The sequence below is a fragment of the Ruditapes philippinarum genome, unplaced genomic scaffold (assembly GCF_026571515.1).
Source record: "Ruditapes philippinarum isolate M1 unplaced genomic scaffold, ASM2657151v2 ctg2683_1_1_1_1, whole genome shotgun sequence".
Lineage (NCBI taxonomy): Eukaryota > Metazoa > Mollusca > Bivalvia > Venerida > Veneridae > Ruditapes > Ruditapes philippinarum.
In genome coordinates, this window is record NW_026856403.1 from 106,723 (window position 1) to 132,948 (window position 26,226).

Below are 26,226 nucleotides of genomic sequence, written 5' to 3' on the forward strand. Positions count from 1 at the left end.
CGTCTCTCTAGTCTCGAATGAATTCAGCCAATAGAATTAATCTATACTAAAAATGATGGTTTATGTTACTGGTTCCAAGCCCTTGATCTAATCCTGAAGTTGGAAATCATACAGAATGTCGGTCAGCGCATTACGTCAAGTGATACAAAAACGTGTAAGTACAATTCATTACTATCTTAATTGCAAATCAATGTCATAACAACACCATTACATTATTTTTTATGAAATGTGTTTCTTTTTTTCACCCGATATATGAACGACATGCAGAAGAAATTTCGAAGTCACGGCTAAAAATTTCCACTACAGTAGCTAGGTAGCTCTTGTATAAATTGCATCTATTGTTACGCAATAAAATCAAGTAAAGTTAGATATAATTAATACATTTTTGATTCACGATGATTCAGAAAAGGAGATTGTGTTTACATAGATGTAAATTGTTCAATTGCATCACGAATCTGATGACCTAGATACAGTTCTCAGCATTTTGACCTAGACTGGTGAACTGAAATATACATGTACATCTACATACAAAATGTACATGTGTTAACCATATGTACAGCTGATAGGTTTTTTTAGCTGATTATTTACTCACAATCGCTGTTTTTATTGGGCATTTTGTACCAAATAAAGATGTTTTCAACATCACAATCCTTATAATTACTATAATTAGCCCTGATTAATCATATAAGTGTCTGAGGCCAAAGGTGCTTTGATTTGATGTAACATATGATATGTTTAATCTTGTTATTCATGCAATATGATGAACAATTTTTTAAATTATTATTTCTTTTTTTTTTAAATAAAAAAATCTGATATTCTATGTATTCACTATTGTTAAAGATCTAGACATAATGGAAATCTGATTTTTTTTTAAATATAGCCTATGGATATATTGCATGAATATATTTTAGGTCAAATCAAAGTGATTAAATCCTTTGACTGGGGTTTGGGGAATTTTCTTTGTTTTTAAAGAATAAAGGACGTTAGGGAATTTTGTCTTTCATGACATTAAGTTCTACAAATTATGTTAGATTGTTTTGTCAATGCAATTTGGAATATGGTATTGTTACGGGTCTCCTGCTTCTGGCAGCTTAAATCATTTTTATGTTGCCTCTTGTAGCGACATATAGGTATCACTTCTCTGTTGTCTGTCTGTCCGTCCATCCATCCATCTCAGACATAAAACTTGTCCAGACTGCTCTTCAAAACTTCTGACTGCTGCAAATTCATCCAAACTTTACAGGAATGATCAGTGTCAAGTCTAGTTGTGCATATCATCGCAATTTTCCGGTTCAATGATTTTTGTCAGAGTTATAGCCCTTTAATAATTTTCATTTTTAAAGTTTGTCTTGACTACTTCTCAGTTCTCTTATACCACTTATGCAATATCAATGAAACTTTACAGGATTGATCTGTAGCTCAAGTACTTGCGCATATTACACTGGTTTTCCAGTTGATTGATTTTTGGCCGAGGTATGGCGTTTGAATAAAAAGGATGTTAATAAAATTGGCCTGGACTACTCCTCTTATACCACTTATGCAATTTCAATGAAACTTTACAGGATTGATTGGTTGGTATTATACAAATGTACAGTTTTCTACTTGAATGATTTTTGGCCAAGTTATGGTCCTTGAATTAAAAAGGTGTTTTTTTGTGTTGCCAGCTATACAGAAACTTGTTTGGACTACTCCTCAGAAACTATTGGTACAATTTTATTGAAACTTTACATGAACGATCAATACCATGTTTTGATGTGCATCTCATCAACATTTTTTGGTTCATTGAATTTTGTAAGAGTTATGGCCCTTCAATGATTTTAATTTATAAAATTTGTCCATACTTCTCCTCTTATACCATTAACGCAATTTCAATGAACTTCACAGGATTGATCAGTAATTCAAGTATTTACACGGGTTTTTTCGTTTAAGAATTTTTAGCTGAGTTACAGCTCTTGAATAAAAATTGCAATGTTAATGATTTTTGTGTCTCCTGCTATAAAGTAGCTGCAACATCTAATTGGCTATCATCAGGTGACACATGTGATCACTGATCACTCTTGTGTATGGAGGGACTATTAAGTATTTTTGATAAATTCTGTCTCTTGTTATTCTTTATCCAAGGAAATATAAACTGGGGCTCAGTGAGCAGGGAAATGCTAAAATTAGTGTGGAAAGCCTAATGGAACTCAGCCCCACTAAATGTAAAACATCTTTTTTTATTTCAGGACCTGGTAAGACAGGTATGGCGAGTTAGTGCAAGGAGTATTTGGGATGGCTGTCTTTCGCTATCTGAGGATGATCCAGAAATATCTAGTATCATTTCTAAAGAGAAGAAAAGACAGATTTATGGGTTAGAGCTGATTGCCTCAGAGGTAAAAATCAAATGAGTCTTTAAAATGTTTACAAGAATTAAAACATATTCATGTATGCCATGGACAAAGTTCTACACACACACATGAAAGTTTTCTGAAATTTAGAAGTTTAATTAAAGCTGCGTGCCTCTTGAACAGCTGAAATATTTTTTTAATATGAACTTGAGAAAATTCTTCTAAGCTTTGAAGAAAAGTAAAAAGATTCAAGATTCAATTAATAATTTACATCTTATGTGTGATTAAAGACTGATTTTGCATTATTTATCACCATATTTCTGAATATCATATTTTGACCTCTTGTAAGTTGCAATTTACAAATCCTCTTCGGCCAATCTAAGTCTTTTCTGCTGGCAAAAAATGCTTTGAAGATGAAATATGTATCAAACATAGGCATATTTCATCACTGAAATTATCAACAAGTCATTAGTCAATCAAACTTCTGCATGATTTCTGCATGAAGCAAGTGCCTGTGATTGTTCATGTTAAGCTGTCAAAGCCTTTTCAGATCTTTTAAGGACAGATTGCAAACAATAAATTAGGACATTACACAATTCTTTCTTGGACTTTAAATATGAAAATATGTTTTCATTTCAACAAAAAGTTGTTCTTACCTACATAAATTAGTAAAAGAACAAAAACAAATTTGAACTATTAAATTCTTCAGAAAGTGCTACATTGTAGAATGTTCTCCAGTAGCTTTACAATAGATATGTCACAAAAAAAATCTGTATAACTTTGTAGAGAATGTTTGATTGATATGTTTCACCTATGTAATTATATATTAAGATAAATGACTTTAAGCAGTGTTATAATGGATTTATTTTATTTTAAGAACTTTGCCAGCCGAGCAGTACAAGAAGCCTTGGGCTCCTGCTTGACCAACAAGTACTCGGAGGGTTACCCCGGGGCAAGGTATTGTATAACACTGTATAAGTTATAATGTCAAATTGAACAGGGCCCTCATTTCTCAAATTTTGTTGCAGAATTTCAGCACCATTTTTCCCAAAGTAGTACATATCTTTCCCATATATTTTTCTGCTATCTCTTTATAAACTTTCCCTATATAGATTTTTTCTTGACTTGACCATCATATACCCTTACAATATCCTATTTAAATTTCCTTTCTGAATAATAAAATATTTAATACTTAACATTATGATTATTGTTACTATTCCACATAAACTTTGTGCAGGAAAACTTTACAGAAAATCCCCTTACAAGGGAAAATGATGTGAAATATCCCCCCTTTCCACTACAGGTACCGGTACCCCCCCCCCCCCCCCCCCCAAAAAAAAAAACAACAAAAAAACAACAACAACAAACAAACAACAAACAAACAACAACAACAGAAAGACAGCCCTGGTGTAACAACAAATTACTGTTTATTGTGTATAAAAACAACAAGAGCTTATCGCTCTCTAGGAAAAAGAAATACATATACATGTATAAGTTCTCTTATGTACATGTATTTATGTTGAAGTGTTTAATTGTTCCAGTTTTAGAGAGGTATAATTTATGTAACATCATGATCAAGCACAAATAGTTCTACAGTGATAATCAACTGTGTAATTGCCAATACATGTATGTACATAAGGTTACCAAATACTATTGAATTATTTTATCATGCCTATGACCTGACATATCATATACTGATTAAAGAAATTATGGTACTTTGTTTTACAAGGGATCTGATGATTTATATGCTGTAAAGAAATAATAAATAAAATGTTATTTCAGGTATCGTGGCATGAAAATGCAACCTAGATGATAAGAATAGATATATTTCAGGTATTATGGTGGCAATGAGTATATAGATCAGGTGGAGAGACTTTGTCAGAAAAGATCCCTGGACGCTTATCGTTTAGATCCTGCTCAGTGGGGCGTCAATGTGCAACCGTATTCCGGTTCCCCAGCAAATTTTGAGGTGTTTACAGGTCTCCTAAAACCTCATGACAGAATAATGGGGCTTGATTTACCCGACGGTGGACAGTAAGTACTTATGAATTTGTGTAATACACTTCACCTTCTTTGAACTCTTAAGTCGTTGAGCATTGTAAAGTATTGTCAGACTGCACTGATGTGCAGGCAGGCTTGAATCCAGGGCTGCCAGTAGTGGAAATTTTGGAGTAATTTACTCCTGATTTTGGCTTGTGACTTCCAAAATATAATGCTTTTACTTCTTTACCTATATAATGTACTTCCGATGTCAAACATTTTGCAGTCTCTCACTTCCAAATTTTGGAACTTTATGAAAGCCCTGCTTGAATCAGTAGTGGTGTTGTGACAAACTAGGTCTGTTAATGTTAGTAAACACTTGCAAAAACTTGTTGTTTCACTTTTGTTGTCAAGTGATACAACTTCTAATCTTGTCATGATAGGCTCTAGTTAACCAAATATGAAATATAAAATCGAAATCTTTAATAAAGCCTTAAATTTTAAAATTGAATGTTGTGTGTGCCTGTTTATAGACAGCATTGGTAAGTGCAAGCCCAGTACACAGCCCCTAGACAGAATTCAATATTTATACATGAAAATGGCGATATTTTGAATTTAGAAATATTCACAGATAAATGTGGTCATATGACAGTGATCATGGAACTTTCAATATGACACCATTGTGCCAATGATTGAATTGAAAGAGCTATATATTGGATGAACCCCAAGTAAAGAATGCATGTGTTCTTAATAAGAAAACAATGGGCAGAACTGAATGAAATTTCGAAAGGCGATCAAGGGTTATGAAGTCTGCATATTAAAGACAGCTGCCAAAAGAAAACTTTCTTTGCTTGATTTTTTAGTAACAGTGTTATTATTTGGATATGAAATTCAAATGTATGTAAATTTATATTGTATATTTTCAGTTTGACTCATGGCTTCCAGACAGACACAAAGAGAATATCAGCAACCTCTATCTACTTTGAATCTATGCCTTATAGGCTTGATGTAAGGTTTTTGAACTAAGCTTAAGTCTTATAACATTACATGTGTGTCACCATCCTGTGTTATATTTACATGTGTTATGGATGATGGTGATTCTCTGAAACTCTGCAAATGTGGGTTTTTCCTATCCTATCAAGTGATACAAACAAACTTTTACAATTACAACTTGGTTAATCCAATATCCAAAATAAGCATAATAAGTTGATAACCCTATTGTGAATGGTAGTACACTGTGAAATTTTAACAGTAAAAGTTTGGCTTGCCAAGTTCTGGATAACGTCTATTTCCTTGCCAACTTTGTTTGTTTCTTAAAGATTATTAACTGGGAAGAATTAACATAGAAGACAAACAACTTTTTGTGAGGCTTTTAAATGAATGACTTGGTGTCCTTTGTTGCTTTAAATGGGAACAGTTTGATGAATATAATTTATAATTGGAGAGCATAATATAGTCAGAAAAAAACATTTTGATTAAAGCTTAAATATCATTTTTGTTGAATTTACAAAGCAGGTGTCGCATACAATATTTCTAATTAATAATACATGTTTGTGGGATATTCATTATGGTTTTAATTAGGTTTAGTATACATTTGTTCAATATATTTTCTTCTTTACATAATATTACAGGATGCAATTTGAAATTCTAGATACATTAATTCAGACAAATAATACAGAAATATAAGTTTGAATTGTTGAATATTGTTCACTTTAAGGAGCTAATTTGTTGCCTCAATGATTTGTTTGTGATCTTTTTTTTCAATCACAAATTTTATATTTCATGTACATTGTTACAATTTTATCATCTGTGTAAATCAATCATGATAGTGGTGTATTTGTTTTCCAGCCCAAAACCGATCTGATTGATTATGCTAAACTTCGAGAGACGGCCAAACTTTTCCGTCCCAAGCTTATAATAGCTGGTACCACAGCTTACTCTAGACTGCTTGACTACAAGTCCTTCAGAGAGGTATATCCACATTTATATGTTATTGAACAATCACCATGCTCGGTTTGTCATGGACTTGCCCTACTGAGATCCTTCATATTTACCAGTTTACCAAACAAAATCTATACAAAATCTATTGCTTTATTTTTGTTTCGATTCAAATGTCATTCAGTCTAAATAAAAAAAAAAACCATCATATTTTGTCTGGTAGTATGAAGGATCCTAGTACTTTAAATTTTACTTAACATTTTGTAGTTGAAGACTTTGGCATGCTTTGTGAGTAATTTAGAGATTGGTCAAACAGTGTTAATGTTTATATAATACTGAGCTTTTTTTCCAATTTTGACCTTTCTTTTAATCCATGTATTATTGAATTGTGTTAATCCTGTAAACTAGAAATGATGTTCACATTGGAAAAAATTGATATATCTTTCACATTATAATTGTGATATTGTGTACTAGAAATCTTGAGTTACTAGTATATGTTTACAACAGGTAGGAAATACTCAGTAAGAGCCTGAAATCTTCCTTTTCTTTTACCCCATGAGCATATTGTGAAAAATGGCAGTTTTCATTGAAAAGCATCCCGTTCAAACTGCTATGAAACTATGAAAAATGCTTCAATTCTGATGAAACTTGGCAGAAATGTTGACTGGACCATAGTCATTGTAACAGCATGCTCAATCGTAAATTTCCTGTTATCATGGCAATGGGGGGATGTCTCAAAATTGCGTAAAAGTCAATATTTTCTGGGGTTTTTTTCCATCAAAACTGATTTGAAAGTGCTGCAACTTCTCAATGAGTTGACATAGGGTAAATGGCTTTTCAGCGTCGGTTACTAGTTACCCTAAGATCAACCTGAGTCCATATCACATATCCAAAATTTTCTTGGCGATAAGTGGGACTACCGCCCCCCCTTCAAACCCCCCAAACAGAAGGTGGCATATCCCCCTTCTGGCAACCCCCTGTACCATTTAGATGAGGGCGGCACTGAAAAAGTGATCACTTTTTTTTAACAACATTTCTCAAACGAAAAACAGTGTTTGGCCTAAATAGGGCATTTTGTCACTGTTTGAGGCCTCAAAAAGTGAGGGGGTGGGGGGGGGGTCAAAACCCGTCTATATGAGGTAAAAGGTTAAGCTTGAAAGTTGGCATATGACCTTTACAGTCAAGGTGTGACTTTGAACACAGCAAAAAAATGCTATAATGTTATACTATGATGTTATTTGTAGACATGTGATGAAGTAAAGGCAGTCATGATGGCTGATATGTCACATATATCTGGTCTGGTAGCTGCAAATGTTATACCATCTCCCTTCGATTACTCCGACATCGTCACATCAACCACTCATAAAACACTTAGAGGACCAAGGTATGTTTTTATGTTCAATTGATATTTTACTGAAAAGGTTACATGTTATTTTATTATTTCTATTATATGATTCACAAGGGGGAATGACATGACTATATATGGTAATCAAAATGATAGGTTTAGTTTGGATTCTTGAAATGCTTGTTACCAAAATGTTACAAAATAATGAACTTACCGAGGATCAGCAGTCGCCATTACTCGGCTAACTCGCATGATTCAAACACCCTCCTCCACTCACTCCCCTGTCCCCCACCTCCAGTGACATTAATAGATGAAGAGGGAATGGGAATATTATTTTTGTCTAGTCTGTTCATCATAGTAATAATATCTTTATTTTTATTTTTATGGCCTTCATACCAAGATATTTTGACTGGATTGAAATGTGACTTTGGGCCTTAAAATGACTTTGACTTTCCAAATTTCACTATAGCATTGAAATATTTAAAATGATTAATTTTGGGATACAATCTAAGAAAAAAGTTTATATTTTTAATATATAATATTTGATCCATGTAATGAACAAACTGATATCAGACTTTTTAGTTCAATTCTGTACATTGAATTGGTTAAAGCGGCCTTCAGCTTTTCTAAAGGTTAAATATGTTATTTTTTATAGATAAATTGTGTCATTTAATTTTTAAATCAAAAGAAGTAAGGTAGAAAATTAAATTTTCCGTCAATAAAAATGCATAAACAATAAGGAAACCCCTTGATACCTCTAAAATACTGGTCGCCTCTCTATATTAAATAAGTGAAGCAGACAATTTGTTTTCTGATCTTCTATTATTAGAAATGAATGTCACTGACATGCTATAAATAGCTCTCTAGATGCTGTTTTGAAGAAAAGTTGTCAGTGATAAAATGCACTTTTCAAAGATGAAATTAATGAAATACTTAGTTTGAAACAACACAAAATGTTTTTTTTCGAACAAAAACTAAAAGCATGGTGCGGCTTTGAAAAAAATCACCTTTTACCCCATTATATATAAATGATTCTAACACGCCCCGCATTTTTCCCTATTGAACATAACTGAACCGAAAGTGTGTGTTATTATGCTATAAAATCACTGTTTGACGTTCTATATTTAGAAATGTGACGTAATCATTAAACACGTGACGTAAACACAAAAAATGTGACGCTCTGACAATAAGTACGGAAACAAATCAGGCGCAATTTAGCTAATTATCGTGTACGGCAGCATTTATTTGTTGATGTCGTGTTAGAATCGAAATAATATATCCAAATCGGAGATTTTATTGCTTGATAACATCACTGTTTGTCGTTCGGATGCGCATCATTATATCACTCAGGCTACGCCCTCGTGATATAATTCCCCGCATCCGAACTCCAAACAGTGATGTTATTGAGCAATAAAATCACAGTTTGGGATATATTATTTCTTAATCAACATATATCTAGTGTATAAGTTTACAGATGGAAGAAACTGAAATCTAAAATTGTGATCATTATTGTTAACCTTAGCATCATTTTCATCTTCTTACAGAGCTGGTATAATATTTTACCGTAAGGGGGTTAAAGGTCAGGATAAGAAGACAGGCAAGGATATCATGTATGACTATGAGAAGAAGATAAATGGTGCTGTATTCCCATCACTACAGGGGGGACCACATCAACATCAGATAGCTGCTATAGCTGTTGCTATGAGACAGGTCAGTTTTATAATATATTATACTTACAGAAACTTCACTGAAGTCCAAAGGCTTAAAATCATATAATTTGAAATTAGCAAGAGATAATTCAGTAATATACAATGTACTCAGAAAAAAATTGAAAACCGTATCTTATGCTATTCTCTGCTTGATTTGCCCTGGCCTGTATTTGTTTGGGGTCCTCCTGGGCTCCTTGCCGCTGGATCTTGTTGCTGGATCGTGTGGGGGTTGCGTTCGTTAGGCGCCGCCTTTCCTTGTTGATCTTGTTTATCATATTTTGAGTGAAAAGCATTGCAACGCATCATGTCAAAATCGTCAGTGGAGTTCCTTTTAGCATATTTATTTAAGTGTGATAGTGAAAAATTCCTTTGATTTATATTTATCAGAGTTTGTGTCCCAGACTACCTAGTAGAAAAAATATTGTTGATATCAGGAAACATAAAATGCAGCGGGTAAGGGTAAAGTAATAGAGCCTACGTGTATGTGTATGGGCTTTATTCTGTCTTTAAACAGGTTTGATGGTGTGGGTGATATGAAATAAATTGTAAGCTGTTTTAGGAGTTCTTTGTTTGCAGAATTTCTTGAATATATTATAGTTGGCAAATTGAACTAATTAAATTTACATATTGTTTAATTGCATTAATATAGACTTGCTACAATACTTATTTATGTATTTGTTTAGGCTCAGTCCCCAGAGTTTAAGGAGTACCAGCTTCAGGTGTTAAAGAACGCTCACCTTTTAGGCGAGGAGCTTGTAAAACGTGGATATAAAGTTATCTCAGGTAAACATCTGTTGAACTGATAAAAAAATGATTTAATTGTATGTAAATTAGTGATATTTAGATAGAAAAAAATATTTTAAAGAGGAGATTAAAATTTTAAACTTGTCTATTTCGAAATAAAAGTCGAACTGTTGTGATTGTTGCATGATTGTCATTGTTCTCATTGTCGTGCAAAAACTTTAATTTGGTCCATTTTTCAAACATTGTAAAAGTTATCAACATGAAACTTGCAATACTTGGTCATCATGACAAGGTACAATTGTTAGACATGGCATTTTTCTAAAGGCAATATTTTTTTAGTTATACCCCTTTTTAACTAAGAATTTTAACAGATGAGCATTAACACGGTAATAACACCTCACTTGATGCTTTTGTTAAAACTTAAAATTGTATGGCAAATGAATATTGTATTAAAGAGAATTTAGTTTTATCTACAAAAAAGTAAACTTAATTACTTCTGTTGATTGTTCAGTACTCTTTGATAGTAATATTGAAAGGTTATAACCATAGACATGTATTTGTATTTTATTCAATTTCTCTTGATTAGGATATCGCAGGTGCATTATTTTATATTAGAAATCTGAGGGAATAAACTGTGTACTGTTTTGTTGATATAGGTGGCACTGACAATCATCTCATCTTGATGGATCTCAGACCTGCGGGTACAGACGGTACACGCACAGAACTTGTGCTGGAAATGGCTGCTATTACTGTGAATAAAAACACAACTTCCGGAGACACCCATGCCTTCACACCTGGAGGTCTAAGGCTTGGTAATGTCACACTTTTTGTTGTCTTTAATTTGTTCATTGTAAATATTGATTTTGTTTCATGATTAATACATTCCAATATTGGAGCAAAATGTTTAAAAAAAAAGTTTGAGGATAGCAAATGGCCTACTTTCTTGGAATTAGCTTAGGACCTACTTTCTTGGAATTAGCTTATGACTTACTTTCTTGGAATGAGCTTATGTCCCAATGTGTTTGAATTAGCTTATGTCCTAATGTCTTGGATTTTGCTTATGTCCTACCTTCTTGAAATAAGCTCATGTCATATTATTTGAAATAGGCTGATATCCTTTTCTTTAAAATTAGTTAATGGCCTACTTTCTTGAAATTGCCAGATGGCTTTACTTTCTTCAAAGTAGCAGGAAGCTTTCCTTAAAATATAGATACTGGAAATTCTACAATATGGCCTACTTTCTAAAACAAGTACAGTAGAACTTCTATGAGTCAAACTTCGATTAGTCAATTTTCTTGATGTGTCCAAGTACATGTAAAATGAAAGTCCCGATTTTTCCCCTATATATTTCTTTCGAATTTTTCGATGTGTCAAAGTGTTTTCATGGTCCGTATAGAATAAATCGAGTACAATTTGCCACAAATAAGTCGAAGTCCTTTGATTTTCTTGACACTTTCGATCTTGAGATATTTTTCACACCTTATCTGGCTGTGAAGACGATTTCCAATCAACTTGGGTGACAGGTGTTAATTACAGAGCCATGTCTTCAAACAGCCTTTGTATACGTTAAATGTGTGATAAAATGCTTTAATTGATACTTTTCAAATTGACAGTTGACGTAGTGGTTATTGAAAGTGAACAGTAAGAACTAGATGTACTTTTATTTGAGAACTTCCATGACCCGGTGTTGCTTGATAATCAGACGCGAAATATTTACTAAAAGCTGGTTTAGTTATCACCCTTTTCTATTGTTACGCCTTTTGTAACTTTCTTGTATAAGTCATTGAAATTTTGTTATGAAATTTAGACCAATTAATGAGTCGAAGTCCCGATGTGTCGAAGTTTTTACGCAAGTCCCTTCAACTTCGACTTACCAAAGTTCTACTGTAAATTACTTTCAGGATAGTAGGAGATGGCCTACTTTTAGAACCTACATGTAGTAGATGACTTAATTTTTTTGACATTAAGAGATTGCTCGTTTTTGTTGACTGACAAATAAATTATTAATTTGAATATAGTAAATGACATGGCTTTCTGGAAACATGATATTGTCCCAACTTTTTGAAACTGTCTGAAGATTTACATGATGGACAATAGTATGATGCTAAATAACTTGTAAGGAAAGCAACATTTGAGTGTAAACCTGATGTTTTACCTAACTTCTTATGGCTAAAAACTTACAGTAGACTCTTCCTCACAGTTAAGATATTTCAGTCTGTTCTGTAGACATTATGTGACAGGTAATCATGAAGTCAAAAACAAAAAATGCTGACAATCATGTGCTTTGAGATTTATTGAGATATTTTTTAGAACGCTGACATTTTAACATTTCTTCAACTTCAACATAACTCTGTTAACCAATACTATTGTTACTATTATATTGCAAGTTTCATAATATGAGAATGTTTTGTTTTAAAGGGTCTCCTGCCCTCACATCTCGTGGAATGAAAGAGGCAGAGTTTAAACAGGTGGCGGAATTTTTACACCAGGGTATACAAATTGCTGTAGATATACAGAAGAAAACAAGTAAGTGTAATCTTATATATGTGGTTCTTATGATAGCATACTTATTATTATAAGAGTAGAAGGAACAATTAAAATTGTTAAATATTGTTTTGGATGGGTTTTATTAAATTTGATAATATATCAACATATCACATTTAAAAGTTTAAACATATTCAGCATGTTTAGATGTTTTTACATGCATTCTCCTCATTCATTGTTTTTATCCTTTGAACTTTTATTAACTCCAATACATTTAAACAACATTGTGATATTAAAAATAAACCCAATGACAGAATATTAACCCAAATTCATAAGAATGGTTCCTGGTTAGTCTCCTTTCAGAGTTATTCAAATTGCTGTCTAGGATAACCTGATAGGCCTTTGTGCCATTTGTTTATTAAAGTTTTGACATTAATGAGCAGTGTCACAACAAGACCAACATAGGTCATAGGCTGGTCTGGATCCATGCTGGTCGCAAACCCATTATGTTGGTTTTGTTGTGACGCGGCTCATTTCATAACCGTGGTTACTTTGAATGATATGGATATAGAAACAGTCTCACTATTATATTTGATGAGGCCAACCAGCTGTTACAGGACGGTTGTATGTCTTAAATAGTGTATGAAACAATAAAGAAAAAAATAAATATCAAAGCAATAGATCATGTATATCGACAAAATATTTGACTTTATCACATAAACTGCGGCACAGAAGTGTAATAAAGCCATTTGATAAAAACAATATTTTACGAGTGTAATAACACTTTGACGTGACATCATTTGTGCTTCATAAAATATAGCGTTAAAGTACGCTAATGTTAGCGTTACACTATAGGCACATCAATGAAAAATAACTCTTTTTAACAGTTTACCGTTTTTATTTATATATTTGATAAATAGAATATTATATTTATATATTTGATAAATAGAATATTATATTCGTGTAGATTCAATACTAAATTTATTGAACTCATTGAATAAAACAATCTTACGCTCGTTAGAGGCTCACATTATATGATTTTATTCAACTTGTTCAATAAATTTAGTATTAGACCTAAACTCAATATTCTCTATTCATCATTATTATTATTACTATTAAACGTACAGAGACTGTGAAAGATTTCCGAGCATACGTACAAGAAGATAATGCTGAGTCAGCTAAAATCAAGACATTAAAGAACCAAGTGGAGGAGTTTGCTGCATCATACACGATGCCTGGACTGGAGAACAGATAAATTACTAAACAAGACCCCATGATCTCAGTCATGATTGAAAATTTGAATATTGTACAAGTTGAATAAAGATACGATACAGCATTAAATCTTTGATATCAGTATTTTTATATAGAAATAAGTAAAACATATCTCTTTCTATTGAAATCTGTTTCTTTATATATTAAAACAGCTACTTAATTTCAGGTTTCAGTCACTCTTAACTTTGTACTTAAAGCTAGATAGATCTTTATAAAAAAAACAATTTTCACTTTTTGTTGATATTTGTATAAAACACCAAATATGTAATAATGTGTTGGGAGTAAGATTTTAATGTGGTTAATATTAACTGTTATAAAAAAATATATTATTTGGTGCAGTTTTTACAATTTACAAAACAAGGTCTTCATGTATTACAAAATATGTTTTAAGTTCCATTTGATATAAGTCTTTATCAATATTTTTTGTGCAAAATTTCCAATCATTCGCTCACTCCATTTTTTAAGAATAAGAATTCTAATCATGAAAAATATCCCAATATTGAGATCAAGTCACTCAAATTGGGCTACAAACAGCAAAAAAATATGATTTTCAATTCATTTCTGAGTATATTCCTTAATAATCCTGTTTTAAGTGCCCTACTTGATTTATTCAATAATTCAAATGTTATGTTTTTATACTAATTTTTTATGACCTCAGTGGAATTCCTTTAAGTATCTAAACTGTTAAGGATGATAATTTCACAAATCTTTTACATAATTATGTTTTTGATGAGAATAACAAATATATCATTTTTGAATGTGTATCTTATTGTAAAGATTATTAGAGTATTATATTAGGTTGTTCTTATTTTAATATTGGTGATTATAACACAGCAATAGAACCTGTTAACAGCACAGCATTACACAAAAGTTGTTATTTTTTAATGCAAAATGCTTTGATATTGTTTATTTGTATGATCTATGCTTTGTTGTTTGTATGTGTGAAAAAAGCAGTTCTGTATAACAAAGTCAAATTTTTGTTTGTGTTTGTTTCTGAACATTATAGTTATGTTGCTTTTATTTATGTATTATTTTTAGCCTTTTTGGTATTTTAACCAGTTGATGTGTCAGTTTCAGTAGAACTAACTTGATTGTTTAAAAAAATGTTGCAACAAAATTGTATTTATCAACTGTAAATATAAAAGAAACACCTCACTTAATTCATTAGACAGGGCACATATTATCTGACACTTATTAAATGATTGGGTGTGAATTAGTTATTTTTCAATGCTTTACAATCACTGAATCTCAAAATGTATAGTTTCTCCACACACTTGTTATATTGCACTTTTATTGAACATTAAGTTTCTTAAAATCTGAAGGCTTCCAACCTTACATTTTCAGAAAGAAAAAACATTAGATAGAATAAAGGTATGATTTCATTGTTAATTGTTTTATATCAGTATAAAAGAGATGTAGCTGGTCAGCCAGCAATGACAGCAAGTCAGCTAACAATGTCAGATAGTCTGCCAACAGCGTCAGCTAGCCGGCCAACAGCGTCAGCTAGCCGTCCAACAGTGTCAGCTAGCCGTCCAACGGCGTCAGCTAGCCGTCCAACAGCGTCAGCTAGCCGTCCAACAGCGTCAGCTAGCCGTCCTACAGCGTCAGCTAGCCGGCCTACAGCGTCAGCTAGCCGTCCAACAGCGTCAGCTAGCCGTCCAACAGCGTCAGCTAGCCGTCCAACAGCGTCAGCTAGCCGTCCAACAGCGTCAGCTAGCCGTCCAACAGCGTCAGCAAGCTGGCCTACAGCATCAGCTAGCCGTCCAACAGCGTCAGCTAGCCGTCCAAAGCGTCAGCTAGCCGTCCAACAGCGTCAGCTAGCCGTCCAACAGCGTCAGTTAGCTGTCCAACAGCGTCAGCTAGCCGTCCAACAGCGTCAGCTAGCCGTCCAACAGCGTCAGCTAGCCGTCCAAAGCGTCAGCTAGCCGTCCAACAGCGTCAGCTAGCCGTCCAACAGTGTCAGCTAGCCGTCCAACAGCGTCAGCTAGCCGTCCAAAGCGTCAGCTAGCCGTCCAAACAGCGTCAGCTAGCCGTCCAACAGCGTCAGCTAGCCGTCCAACAGCGTCAGCTAGCCGTCCAACAGCGTCAGCTAGCCGTCCAAAGCGTCAGGTAGCCGTCCAACAGCGTCAGCTAGCCGTCCAAAGCGTCAGCTAGCCGGTCCAACAGCGTCAGCTGGCCGTCCAACAGCGTCAGCTGGCCGTCCAACAGCGTCAGCTAGCCATCCAACAGCGTCAGCTAGCTGTCCAACATTGTTAGCTAGTCAGTCGGCCAACTTTTGTTAGCTAGTCAATCGGTCACTTTTTGTTCAGGTGTTTTTGCATGCTGGTAATATAGCAATGAGGGGACACCTGAGGTCTTTTACCACAAGCAAAGTTTGAAAGTTGCCATATGTCTGTAACTGTATTAGAATGACTTAAAACCCAATCAAATTTAAAAAAGAGAGAGAAGAAATGATAGTTACTGAATATTGTTATTAGGCTTTCATTGGCCTCTCACCATTTTGTGATGATTTATGCATTTGATGCTGGAACATTTTAAGTTGTCAGCCATTTGTTAGTGTATACTGACCAATTTGTGTACATGTACTTTAAATGTTTGGTGAACTTTGATCACTTAGTTTTGTAATTCTGATTCTTTTGAATACTCAGTCAGTTGTAAAATTATAAAATGTACTTTATTTAAAAAAAAAAAGAGAAAAAATGAATTTTGTGTGTTGCTTTTGATTGAGTTTGCTTTTGTTTCTATATATGCATGTAGAAATTTAGAACACTGGTTGAAATGTATGTAATAACTGCTGTAACAAAATGTACTATAGACTATAATTGCTGGTTTTCTTTCAATACAGGGTTTGTCATATAATGTTTTTTGTACAATAATGTGGAATATCAACTATTTTCCCAGTTTGTTTTTTTAACCATTACAGAAAGTTGCTGCTGATGAAAGAAATTGCTAATATCCAATTATATGTCCAGTCTAAGCTTATTTACAAACTTTTTTAAAATGGTACATGTAAATGACTACCAATGTAGGAAAGTAGTGAAACGAGAGATAGATTTTTATGACCAATACGGTTAAAATAAATGCTAGGTATCAATGTTGTAACATCATCTGAAGTTCATAGTTAATACTGTTGAGATACTTTAATGTGAGGATCTCTTGTTGTATTACTGATTGTATTAATACTTTTGTAGCAAAGGTCTCGGTGAATGAGAGGTTGAAAGTTTCCAGTGACTTCAGTTTACTTGCCACTCACTGCCATAGATGCAAATCCTATCTATGACTTTGAATAATTCCACATGACTAGACTATTAAACCTTGTTAAAGAAAATCAGTGGTTAAAATTAGGTGCTGCTCATTTTATATGAGGGCTTTTTCCTCATTTAAATGTCTTCCGTCACCATGCCAACCACATAAAATAAAGCTTGTTTCATAAGAATCATGTTACACAGACTTCTACTTGAACTTGATTTTTAATTTACATTTTATAGAAGAGTAGTTGAAATTTTGAATTAATCATATAGTATTAGTATATTGTTATAAAATAATGTTAGATTTTATAGTTAATTGTCAAAAACAAACTAGGTGCTATATTTGGTAGTATTTTAGATGAAACAGAAAAACATATTTTTTGTATTAAACAATATTTATTATTTTAACATTAAAACAGCAGACAGAATTAGAGTACTATTTCAATTGTACTTGCATCATAAAGAAGAACTTGCACCCAACAGCTGTTTTATATACATGTATACTGAGTTGACTGTGAAAATGTTGCCATGCATTTAGACTACTTCACTTGTGGTTAATAAAATGGATCACCATTTGCTCTAGTCCCAGTCTGTAACAAATGCACTTTATTATAATAGTCTGTCTCAAGTCATTGGCAAGATTATTTATTACAATTATCCCTACAGTCAGGTTTAGTTGTCCTAGTCATTTTGGGTAAGGTTACAATTTATGTTTCATATAACATTTTTGAAGTATAAATTACTTTTTTGAAGCGTTAACTTTTTACATTTTGTTTATTTGCATGTCTCCCTTACACCTTTGATTATGTAAATTATACTTTCCTGATATTTGATTTGACATAGATTAACCCTTACCCAGCTAAATATCTGTAATACATTTGTCCATTTTTGTTCAATCTGGACGAGAGCATGATGGGATGGCACTGATTTTAGTCTGAAGTGATTCAGAAGCAGGCAGATGGTTTATTGTTAAATTAGTTACGGCTACAAAATGTTTTTTATTTTTGAAATATTTGTGGTGTGATGAGAAAGATCTGAAAATATTTTTTGTTTTTGTTTAGCTCCTTGGAAGTTAAACAATAATTTATTTATAAAAAAATTTTTTTAACACCAGTATATACTTTATGTGTAGCATTTTATTTGTAAAACTCAATATTTGTTCATTGATAATATACTGTAGATGTAAAATGTGTTATTTTATGTTTTTAACAAGATGTTCTTGTGTTCTCGTATATAAGTTTAAGAAACAATACGTAAAATTGTTTTCTTATATATTTTAATGCTTGTTTGCAGTTCAGTGGTTGCATTATATACCTTTGTAATGTCTCTGGAAACATTTGTTCAGAATGCATGTTATTTTTCAGGCAAACAGTTGAAAATCCATTATTGTTCTGTTCTGTTCAACTAGTGTTCTATTTTGTAAGTCACATTAAAAATCAGTTCAGGAAGCAGACAATTTTAAAAGGTTGATCAGGAATATTTTTACATTTACATTGTATAATTGTATAATAATGATTTACAAAATATGTTACTTGCCAGTTTTATATACCAGGGCTAAAAAACATTTGAGCCGCGTCACGACAAAACCAATATAGAGGGTTTGCGACCAGCATGGATCCAGACCAGCCTGCACATCCGCGCAGTCCGATCAGGATCCATGCTGTTCGCTTACAAATGGTATAACAAGTAGAGAAACTGATAGCGAACAACATGGATCCTGATCAGACTGTGCGGATGTGCAGGCTGGTCTGGATCCATGCTGGTCGCAAACCCATTATGTTGGTTGTGTTGTGACGCGGCTCAATTTTTCTTTTGTTTTTAAAGTTTGAAATAAATTGGACTGCATTTTAACTAGATATACATGTACATTGTAGATTGTTTTACAATTGAAAATGAGTTTTTGAATAATATTTTCATTGATATGAAATCTGCTTTTGAAAGGAATACACATTGACTAGAAATAGATTTGAGAGACTTACAAACCTTGTAAATTACATCCCAAGAACTAAATATTTAATCCATATCTGTTTTTCAAAGCATCATATCGATGGCTCAGCGCAATACTGGTCTAACTGCTATTTTTGAAAATGTTCAGGAGAGACAAAAAACTGATTTTATCCAAAAATACTTATATTAGAAAATATTTTTTTGCTATGTTAACATTAATTATAATAAGAAATAATGCCATTTATATAATTTTTTATTAAAGTGTTACAAATTGTGTATTTTAGAGTTAGACCTTTATTGCGCTGAAATTCTGAGCGCAATACAAGACTAACTTGAGTTAGACTCAAATTCCCTCTTGCAATTTGGTAAAAGTGGTACAAATATTTGAGTTAGACCTGTTTTATGTTAAATATTCTGATATAAATTTGAACAAAATTGTTTTGTTAATTTAAACATTGTTTAAAATATTTTGCAAGTCTGTAGAAGTACTTTACAAAGACTAAATCCTTTAATATTTTTCTATTAATATATCATGCTAGCTGACTTTAGATGAAAGTACACTTCTATAATCTTCTTTTCAATTTGTTTGAGATTCAGATTTACTTAAGATCTTTTTGCAGATTATCTGTGCAATAAATTTGAATTCTAAACAAAATGCAAACAGTTTTGATTCAATATACTGTTATGAACAGTAGTCATGAACAATGATGACTGACAATCCAGGGTATATATTATGATATCATCACAAAGTTTGAAAACAGGATTAATGTACATTTTCTATAACTCACATTTGTACAAGAAGAAAACATTTTAATTTTTCTCAATGCACACCATTACCACCCATTGGGTGCTTAATTAAAATGCTGTGATTCCGATATTACTGTTATGCGCTAAATCTTAATGAATTTAATGTATGTGGTCCTCTTTTCTGATGATATAATCATTTATAAATATCAAATATTTTCAAAATGAAAAGTCGCTGTTAGACCATTATTTTATTACAGATTTTGTATTTACTTTTCTCAACTGTTTAGAGTATATTTTGAACGTGAAATGTGCAATTTTATGACAATGTTTGCTGAAAACTGTGCATATCTTAAGAAAAGTGTTTCATTTTATATATCAAAGTCATTTTAAAACCTCTAAATTTTGTCCAAATAACAAGAGGTTGTCAAACATATTTTAGAGAAAAAAGTAGGGCAGTACAACCCACTATCAGGGATTCATAGAACAAAGTATTGTTAGCACATGATATAATTCAGAATCATTTTTTGTAAGTTAGATGTGCTTTAAACACTTGCAACCAATTACTCATTTCAGATATGAAAAGGCACACACCTGAAGCAACCATGTACCACACATTGTTTTTGTTTTTTAGATTGGCACTAAACAATTACAATGGATAAATGTTTGAATTTTCTCATTGACACTGATACCAAAAGCAGTTGATAGTAAATTACCATTTTTAATTTCATAAAATTTGATAAGGTAAAAATTAATGGCTTTTAGATCTAAAATGAACATTTTTATCAACTTATTAGCTGTTTCTGCCGCATAAGTCAAAGAGTGTTTGACAATTGCACTCTCGAAAATTCAATGGAGCTGTGTGATGTAAAAAATTGTCCAGAATACAGAACTGAAAGGTCATTATAATATATTTTTTTTTATTTTTTCTGCACATATCACATCAGAAAGAAAGATATTGTATCAATAATGCTTTTATGTTCTCACCGGCTGATCAGATCAACTCTTGATCGAGGCCCGATCACATTAAATCCTCGATTGAAAGCCCCGACCAAGCTGGACCTCTGCTCTATCATTGCCAGATTCACCCGACAGATCGTTAATGCATCGATAATCGAGAATTTGGAAAGTTGCTCTATCTCCAAATTGTAACAGCTATGACACACCAACAGTTTACATTATATATTGCACATTCTAGGTCATGGTGCACGTCGTGTATACATCAGGTACTAACATGTATTACCCGATCTGACACATCATCTCGACTTCTACTCCAGCATTATCTGATCGCATACCGACGAACATCGATCTCTGTTTGATCTATTGTCCAGAATAACTAGACTGCTACCCAACTGCTACAATTGATCACACACGATCGTTCCGGATAGTTATTCGACCATACTGAACGCAACTAGATTGTTAAACCGATTTATTCTCGATCACTAGATCTTCTTCTCGATCACTATACGATTGCTTCTCGACACTTATCTACTCGATCGCTAATGTCAAATCAAGAAAATTTTTTTTCGGTAGGAAGTCGCGCAGCATGCCGACCAAGCTAACCGCCACCAACCACTCTCCGATCACTCATGGACCGAGCGTAGACATAGGTACCCTGACTCGCCTTCTGATCGAGTGTGGTCTGATTGGCGGTGAGATCACAAGCATAATAATAGTTAATTTGTTGAAGAGTGTGATTTGCACACTGTTGACGCTATATTGCATTGTAAATCGCTGGAGTTATAGTGTAAAGTTTACGTATAACTTACTTGATTAAAGAAGAGTGGATACGTAGTATACAAAATTTAAAATAAAAGTAAGACGCCCCCAAATACCCTGAAAATTGTTCAGTTGTGCACAGGCTAGTTTGATTTGGCAAGTGAAACAATGTACAGTCTATCCCCTTACATGTCTACGCAGAACACATAATTATGAAATATGAAACAAATGTAAAACTAAGAATAAGGAAATCTCACATATGATTAACAAAAGGTCAAACTAAAAAAAATGAATTTTAGAGGGACAGAGGGTATGAATCCACTAGGTACACGTGTTATTTTTCCATTTTAAATGTGTGCAAGAGAACATACACTGTCTTTTATAATTGTAAAAAATGAATAGTTTCAACTGGCATTTATGTTACAAATATACAGGATGAGTATGATGTAATGACTTTAAAAGACAAAATAAATGTTGTGAACTAAATTGATTATTCATTTTTTCAAGGTTACTTGTAGTCATGAAATCAATTGACTAATCTTTTGCGATTATACAAAAGCACTGCATTGGAGGCAATAATTTTTAGTGTTTTCATGAATTTCTCACATTCTTTATAACCCATTCATGGGAATATGCATATTATTCTGAGGCAAGTGAAACATTTAAGGTCTAACTCAAGATTTTTGAGGAAATGTGATTATATTTGACATAGCAATAAAGAGAACCAACTCAGTTAGAACCTATAAATTGCACTGACGGAATTGAACTACCTGAATAGTCTTTTATTTTTAATGTAAATAAAAAAGGCAAAAAAAGCATAAATTACCCTAAACTTTTCACAGAATGTGTATTTGACCTTACATTATCAAAATATGTAAAAAAGTGATTTTTGGTAAAAACGTCACTTAGACCAGTATTGCGCTGAGTCATCGATATGTAACACTTTGGGGCCTTTTTTGCTGAGTTGTTAAGAGTGCCGACTTTTAACCTGTTACCCCTGCTCACTGTGGGTTAAAAGTATGCCAAGGACATTGCATATTTTCATGTGAGGAAGCTATCGAGCGAGATAACAGATCCCTGTCTGTGGATCTCGTGTACCAGTTTTTGCCTGAAATAACACATGATGGGGCACCAGAGGTAAAGATGGAATGTTGCCATATGACCATAATAAATAGTGTCGGTGTAATCTTTAAAATGATCCTAAAAAAAGTAACAAATATGTTACACTATGTTACATTAGAACAGTATCAAAAGCAATACAAATGTACTTTTACTTGACCTGTCACTCCTTTTATTTTCACTAGCAGCTTACTTATGGATATAAACTTAGATACTGTATTGTGTAATCTTATTTAAGAAAATTTGTATAAGATATGTACATGAAAGAAAAGAACTATGAAAACTTGTATTCTTACATAGGTTTATAACATTTTGGATATTTTTAAAAACACTTTGAAATATATACACTCTGAAATTGTTCTAGCATTTATTAAATTGTTTTTGAGATGATTGCTGGTGTTTGTTTTTAATTCCAGTACTCTTTTTATATGAAAATGTGTATTTAAATGATAAAAAAATAAGATGAAAACTTCCGTAATTTTGTAATTTTTGGGCGGGTTGCACAGATTTTCGTTAACAGTTAACTACAGCCTCTTGATATTTGGTATACAGCATGGCCATGTGGTCCCATACCATGGGACTCGATTTCAGGTCTTTCGCTCATCCACTTCCTGTTTCATCATTAATGGCCGATTATTTTTCATTGGACTAAGTGGAGAAAATGCTTATTCTAATGAGGATTATATACATATAATGTTCTAGTTGGGGATCAGTATTTTTACAGCAATTGATACAATCAAGTATTAATGGTTCCACATATTATCAAAGGAAAATTCTTTGATTCTCATTTAAACAAGCACTTCCTATTAGAATAATGGAATATTGTAACAATTTTGGCAGAAAGTAAATCATGGACCGTCTGTTGTATTGGTTTTCGGAATCCGTCCCCATTGGTTTTCTGCCCCACCCAGATAAAAAAAACAGTTGGGTACTATAAACACCGTGAGATAAGTACCTTTATTAAAGCTTCTTTGAGCCTGTGTTTTCATGTAAATATTAAACGATATAATTTATTGGTAATGAAAATGATAACATCCCTGCTACAACTTAAGTTATCTTTCTAAGTGCCCTCGGATATAGAAAGGAGTAATAATAACATTAATATTTTCAAAACATGTCAAAACGTTTTGTTGTTACTGAGAGCGTCTTTTGCAACATTCTTCAAACACCATACCATTAACAATTACATGTACATTTGTACATGTATATCGTAGTGCATTATTGCCCCCTTTAATAGAAATCAGTGTACTATATCTTGCAAGCCTGCTGGGCACAATTCAATGTGTAACATGTCCGGCCGTTACAAGCAACTGTAACTTCCGCTCACTGTTATTTTCTTGGCAGTCTTTATATTTCAACTAGAACTTTTCTAGCGAAAACAGAGAGTAAACATGCTTATACATTGTGAACTTAATCTTAACTTTTATGTCTCCTTTCAGTATTAATAAAATAACTCATCACAATGCCATGTTTATGTTTATCATCAACATAAAGACTGGTGGCAAAAGAACGAAATTGCTGGATTTTTTTGAGTTAATGAGTTGCAGAATTTGAACTACAAAGCTTGTTAAGATATACAAACCTTCATCGTGAACCGGTAATACTGAGCCAAATCGTCACATTAGTGCAGTAACTGGTGAATTACCCCTATTGAATAATGTTAGGAGTGTGGATGTAATTTTTGATCACAAGTATTACGCTGTTTATACCACGACGAATGCGTATTTTGTTGTAATTTATATGTCTTCTAATACTCTCCCATAAACAAGTGGAATCACCTCATCAATGCTTATGTTCTTAGAATTTGGCGCCAGATTTAGTCAAGATATCATTCATATAAAGAAAGTGTCTTTGTGAATCTGGTTTATGAGGGAAAAAAAGGTGAAGATGTGAATATTGTTTAAAAAATGAGTGTTCTTATGAACTTGTGTGTAAGAGACTTATGGATTAGTTCTTAAAAAGTAGAGCAAATAATTGACTTCATAGTATAAAAACTTGGAAACGATTAACGGAATTCTGACTGAAAAAGTTTAATGCCTTGTCTGAAGAACTTGTTCCATATGGGTAATATCGCAGGATAATTGACAATTATTAGCCAGCTATTTCATCAAATGTATTAAAATATGTGATTGCCTTCCGAAAGTAATATCCGGGTACTTATATGTCATCTATGTCGGAAATTGTGGCTTACCTTAGTAGATATTATCTTATTAGTTTTCATTTCGTTCACTATCAAACTTATCAGTGATATAAACATGGGTTTCATGCTAGTTTATAATTGGTGACAAATATAAGTCAGCTATTTCATCAATATATTCAAATATGTGATTGCCTTCCGAAAGTAATATCCGGCTACTTATTTTGTCAGCTATGCCGGAAATTGTGGCTTACCTTAGTGGATATTATCTTATTAGAATTAGTTTAGACCATTTACAGTCTTACCCAAGATATAAACAAGTACATAGATTTTCGGTAAATTCAAGAGATATTGTTTTTTTTTGTATTTGACAAATTTGTGACATGTTTTTTTTAAACGTTTTTAACACAATAAAAGATATGAGTATTTAGTTGTGATATGTGATATTAAAATAACCCTAATGATTTTCCAATAATTCTACATATAAACATATCTGTCTATATAAACGTGACATAAACCAAGTATTTTGTCTACACAACCTTACACCGGAATTTACTGGTGATGACGGGTCTGACCAATGAAGTCTAAACATACAAGTGAACTAATGGACACTTGAAAATAATCCATGTTTTTCACAAAACAATGCAGTGTTAGTTTCTAAAATAATTTCCTGTGGTAGAAACACCACAGTCTCGCCCAGTGACCTTGTGTCCCATTGACTCTTAAAGGTTTCCAATGCACTTTTAAAGACAAATTTCTGGCAGCAAAACAGTGGCCAAGCCTGACCTTATACCAAAATGTGTATTCTAATCTATTAGTATGTAGTCAAAACAGCATTACTTTCCCTGTCCGAACTTGTTTCTACAATCGATGAATTAATATGATATTCATGTGAATACTGACATTCTGTTTATCTATCAGACAGAAACCTTGTCAAACATTTTTACTTAACACAATAGCAATGATGTCAGCAAATGTTTCTAAGTTGACTCAATCCCACCATAATGTCAAAGAGGCGATGGAACTTCTTTTTCAGAAAAAGATGATGGGTAAGTGAGCTGCAATTCCGTCAATGGAAATTGTAAAAAATAAGACCATATTTAAAAAATAATATTAAGATATGTAACACAGCAACGTAATATTAATGCTTCCGAACGGAAATAACTTATTTGAATAGCTTGGTTTTTAATTCTTGGGAATAATGAAATCATTTTACAGTCTACAAATCTAAATAAGTTCAAGTCAGACATGGAGATACCATGTAATTAAGAAGATGCTTAATGTAGATTTAGGATTTATATTACCTAAGAGAGTGAAATTTCAACCTGGAAATTTACAATGCCTTTGCCAACATTGCAAAAAATATACAACGCAAATGTCGAGAGGAAAGGAAAAATACATTATTTGTACCGCTGAGTAGCAAAATGGAACTCATAAATACCAAATCGTATCAAGACCATTTTTGTCCCATTTATATTTTATCATTACAGGAGTATCAATAAAACATCAGCAT

General features: G+C 32.9%; 2 protein-coding genes across 2 annotated transcripts; both read left to right on the forward strand.

The window, feature by feature from the left end:
• The first annotated feature begins 16 nt into the window (after positions 1-16).
• LOC132746404 (serine hydroxymethyltransferase, mitochondrial-like) lies at positions 17-13,998 on the forward strand. The gene is made up of 12 exons (XM_060735526.1): positions 17-154; positions 2,226-2,372; positions 3,205-3,284; positions 4,161-4,361; positions 5,234-5,315; positions 6,156-6,278; positions 7,490-7,629; positions 9,135-9,300; positions 9,983-10,082; positions 10,700-10,855; positions 12,462-12,569; positions 13,655-13,998. The coding sequence occupies exons 1-12, from the start codon at positions 116-118 to the stop codon at positions 13,780-13,782; spliced, it is 1,470 nt and encodes a 489-aa protein (XP_060591509.1). The 5' UTR covers positions 17-115; the 3' UTR covers positions 13,783-13,998.
• A 1,174-nt stretch (positions 13,999-15,172) lies between these two features.
• Positions 15,173-15,724, forward strand: LOC132746398 (mucin-13-like). The gene has a single exon (XM_060735520.1). The coding sequence runs from the start codon at positions 15,173-15,175 to the stop codon at positions 15,722-15,724; it is 552 nt and encodes a 183-aa protein (XP_060591503.1).
• Positions 15,725-26,226: the final 10,502 nt, after the last annotated feature.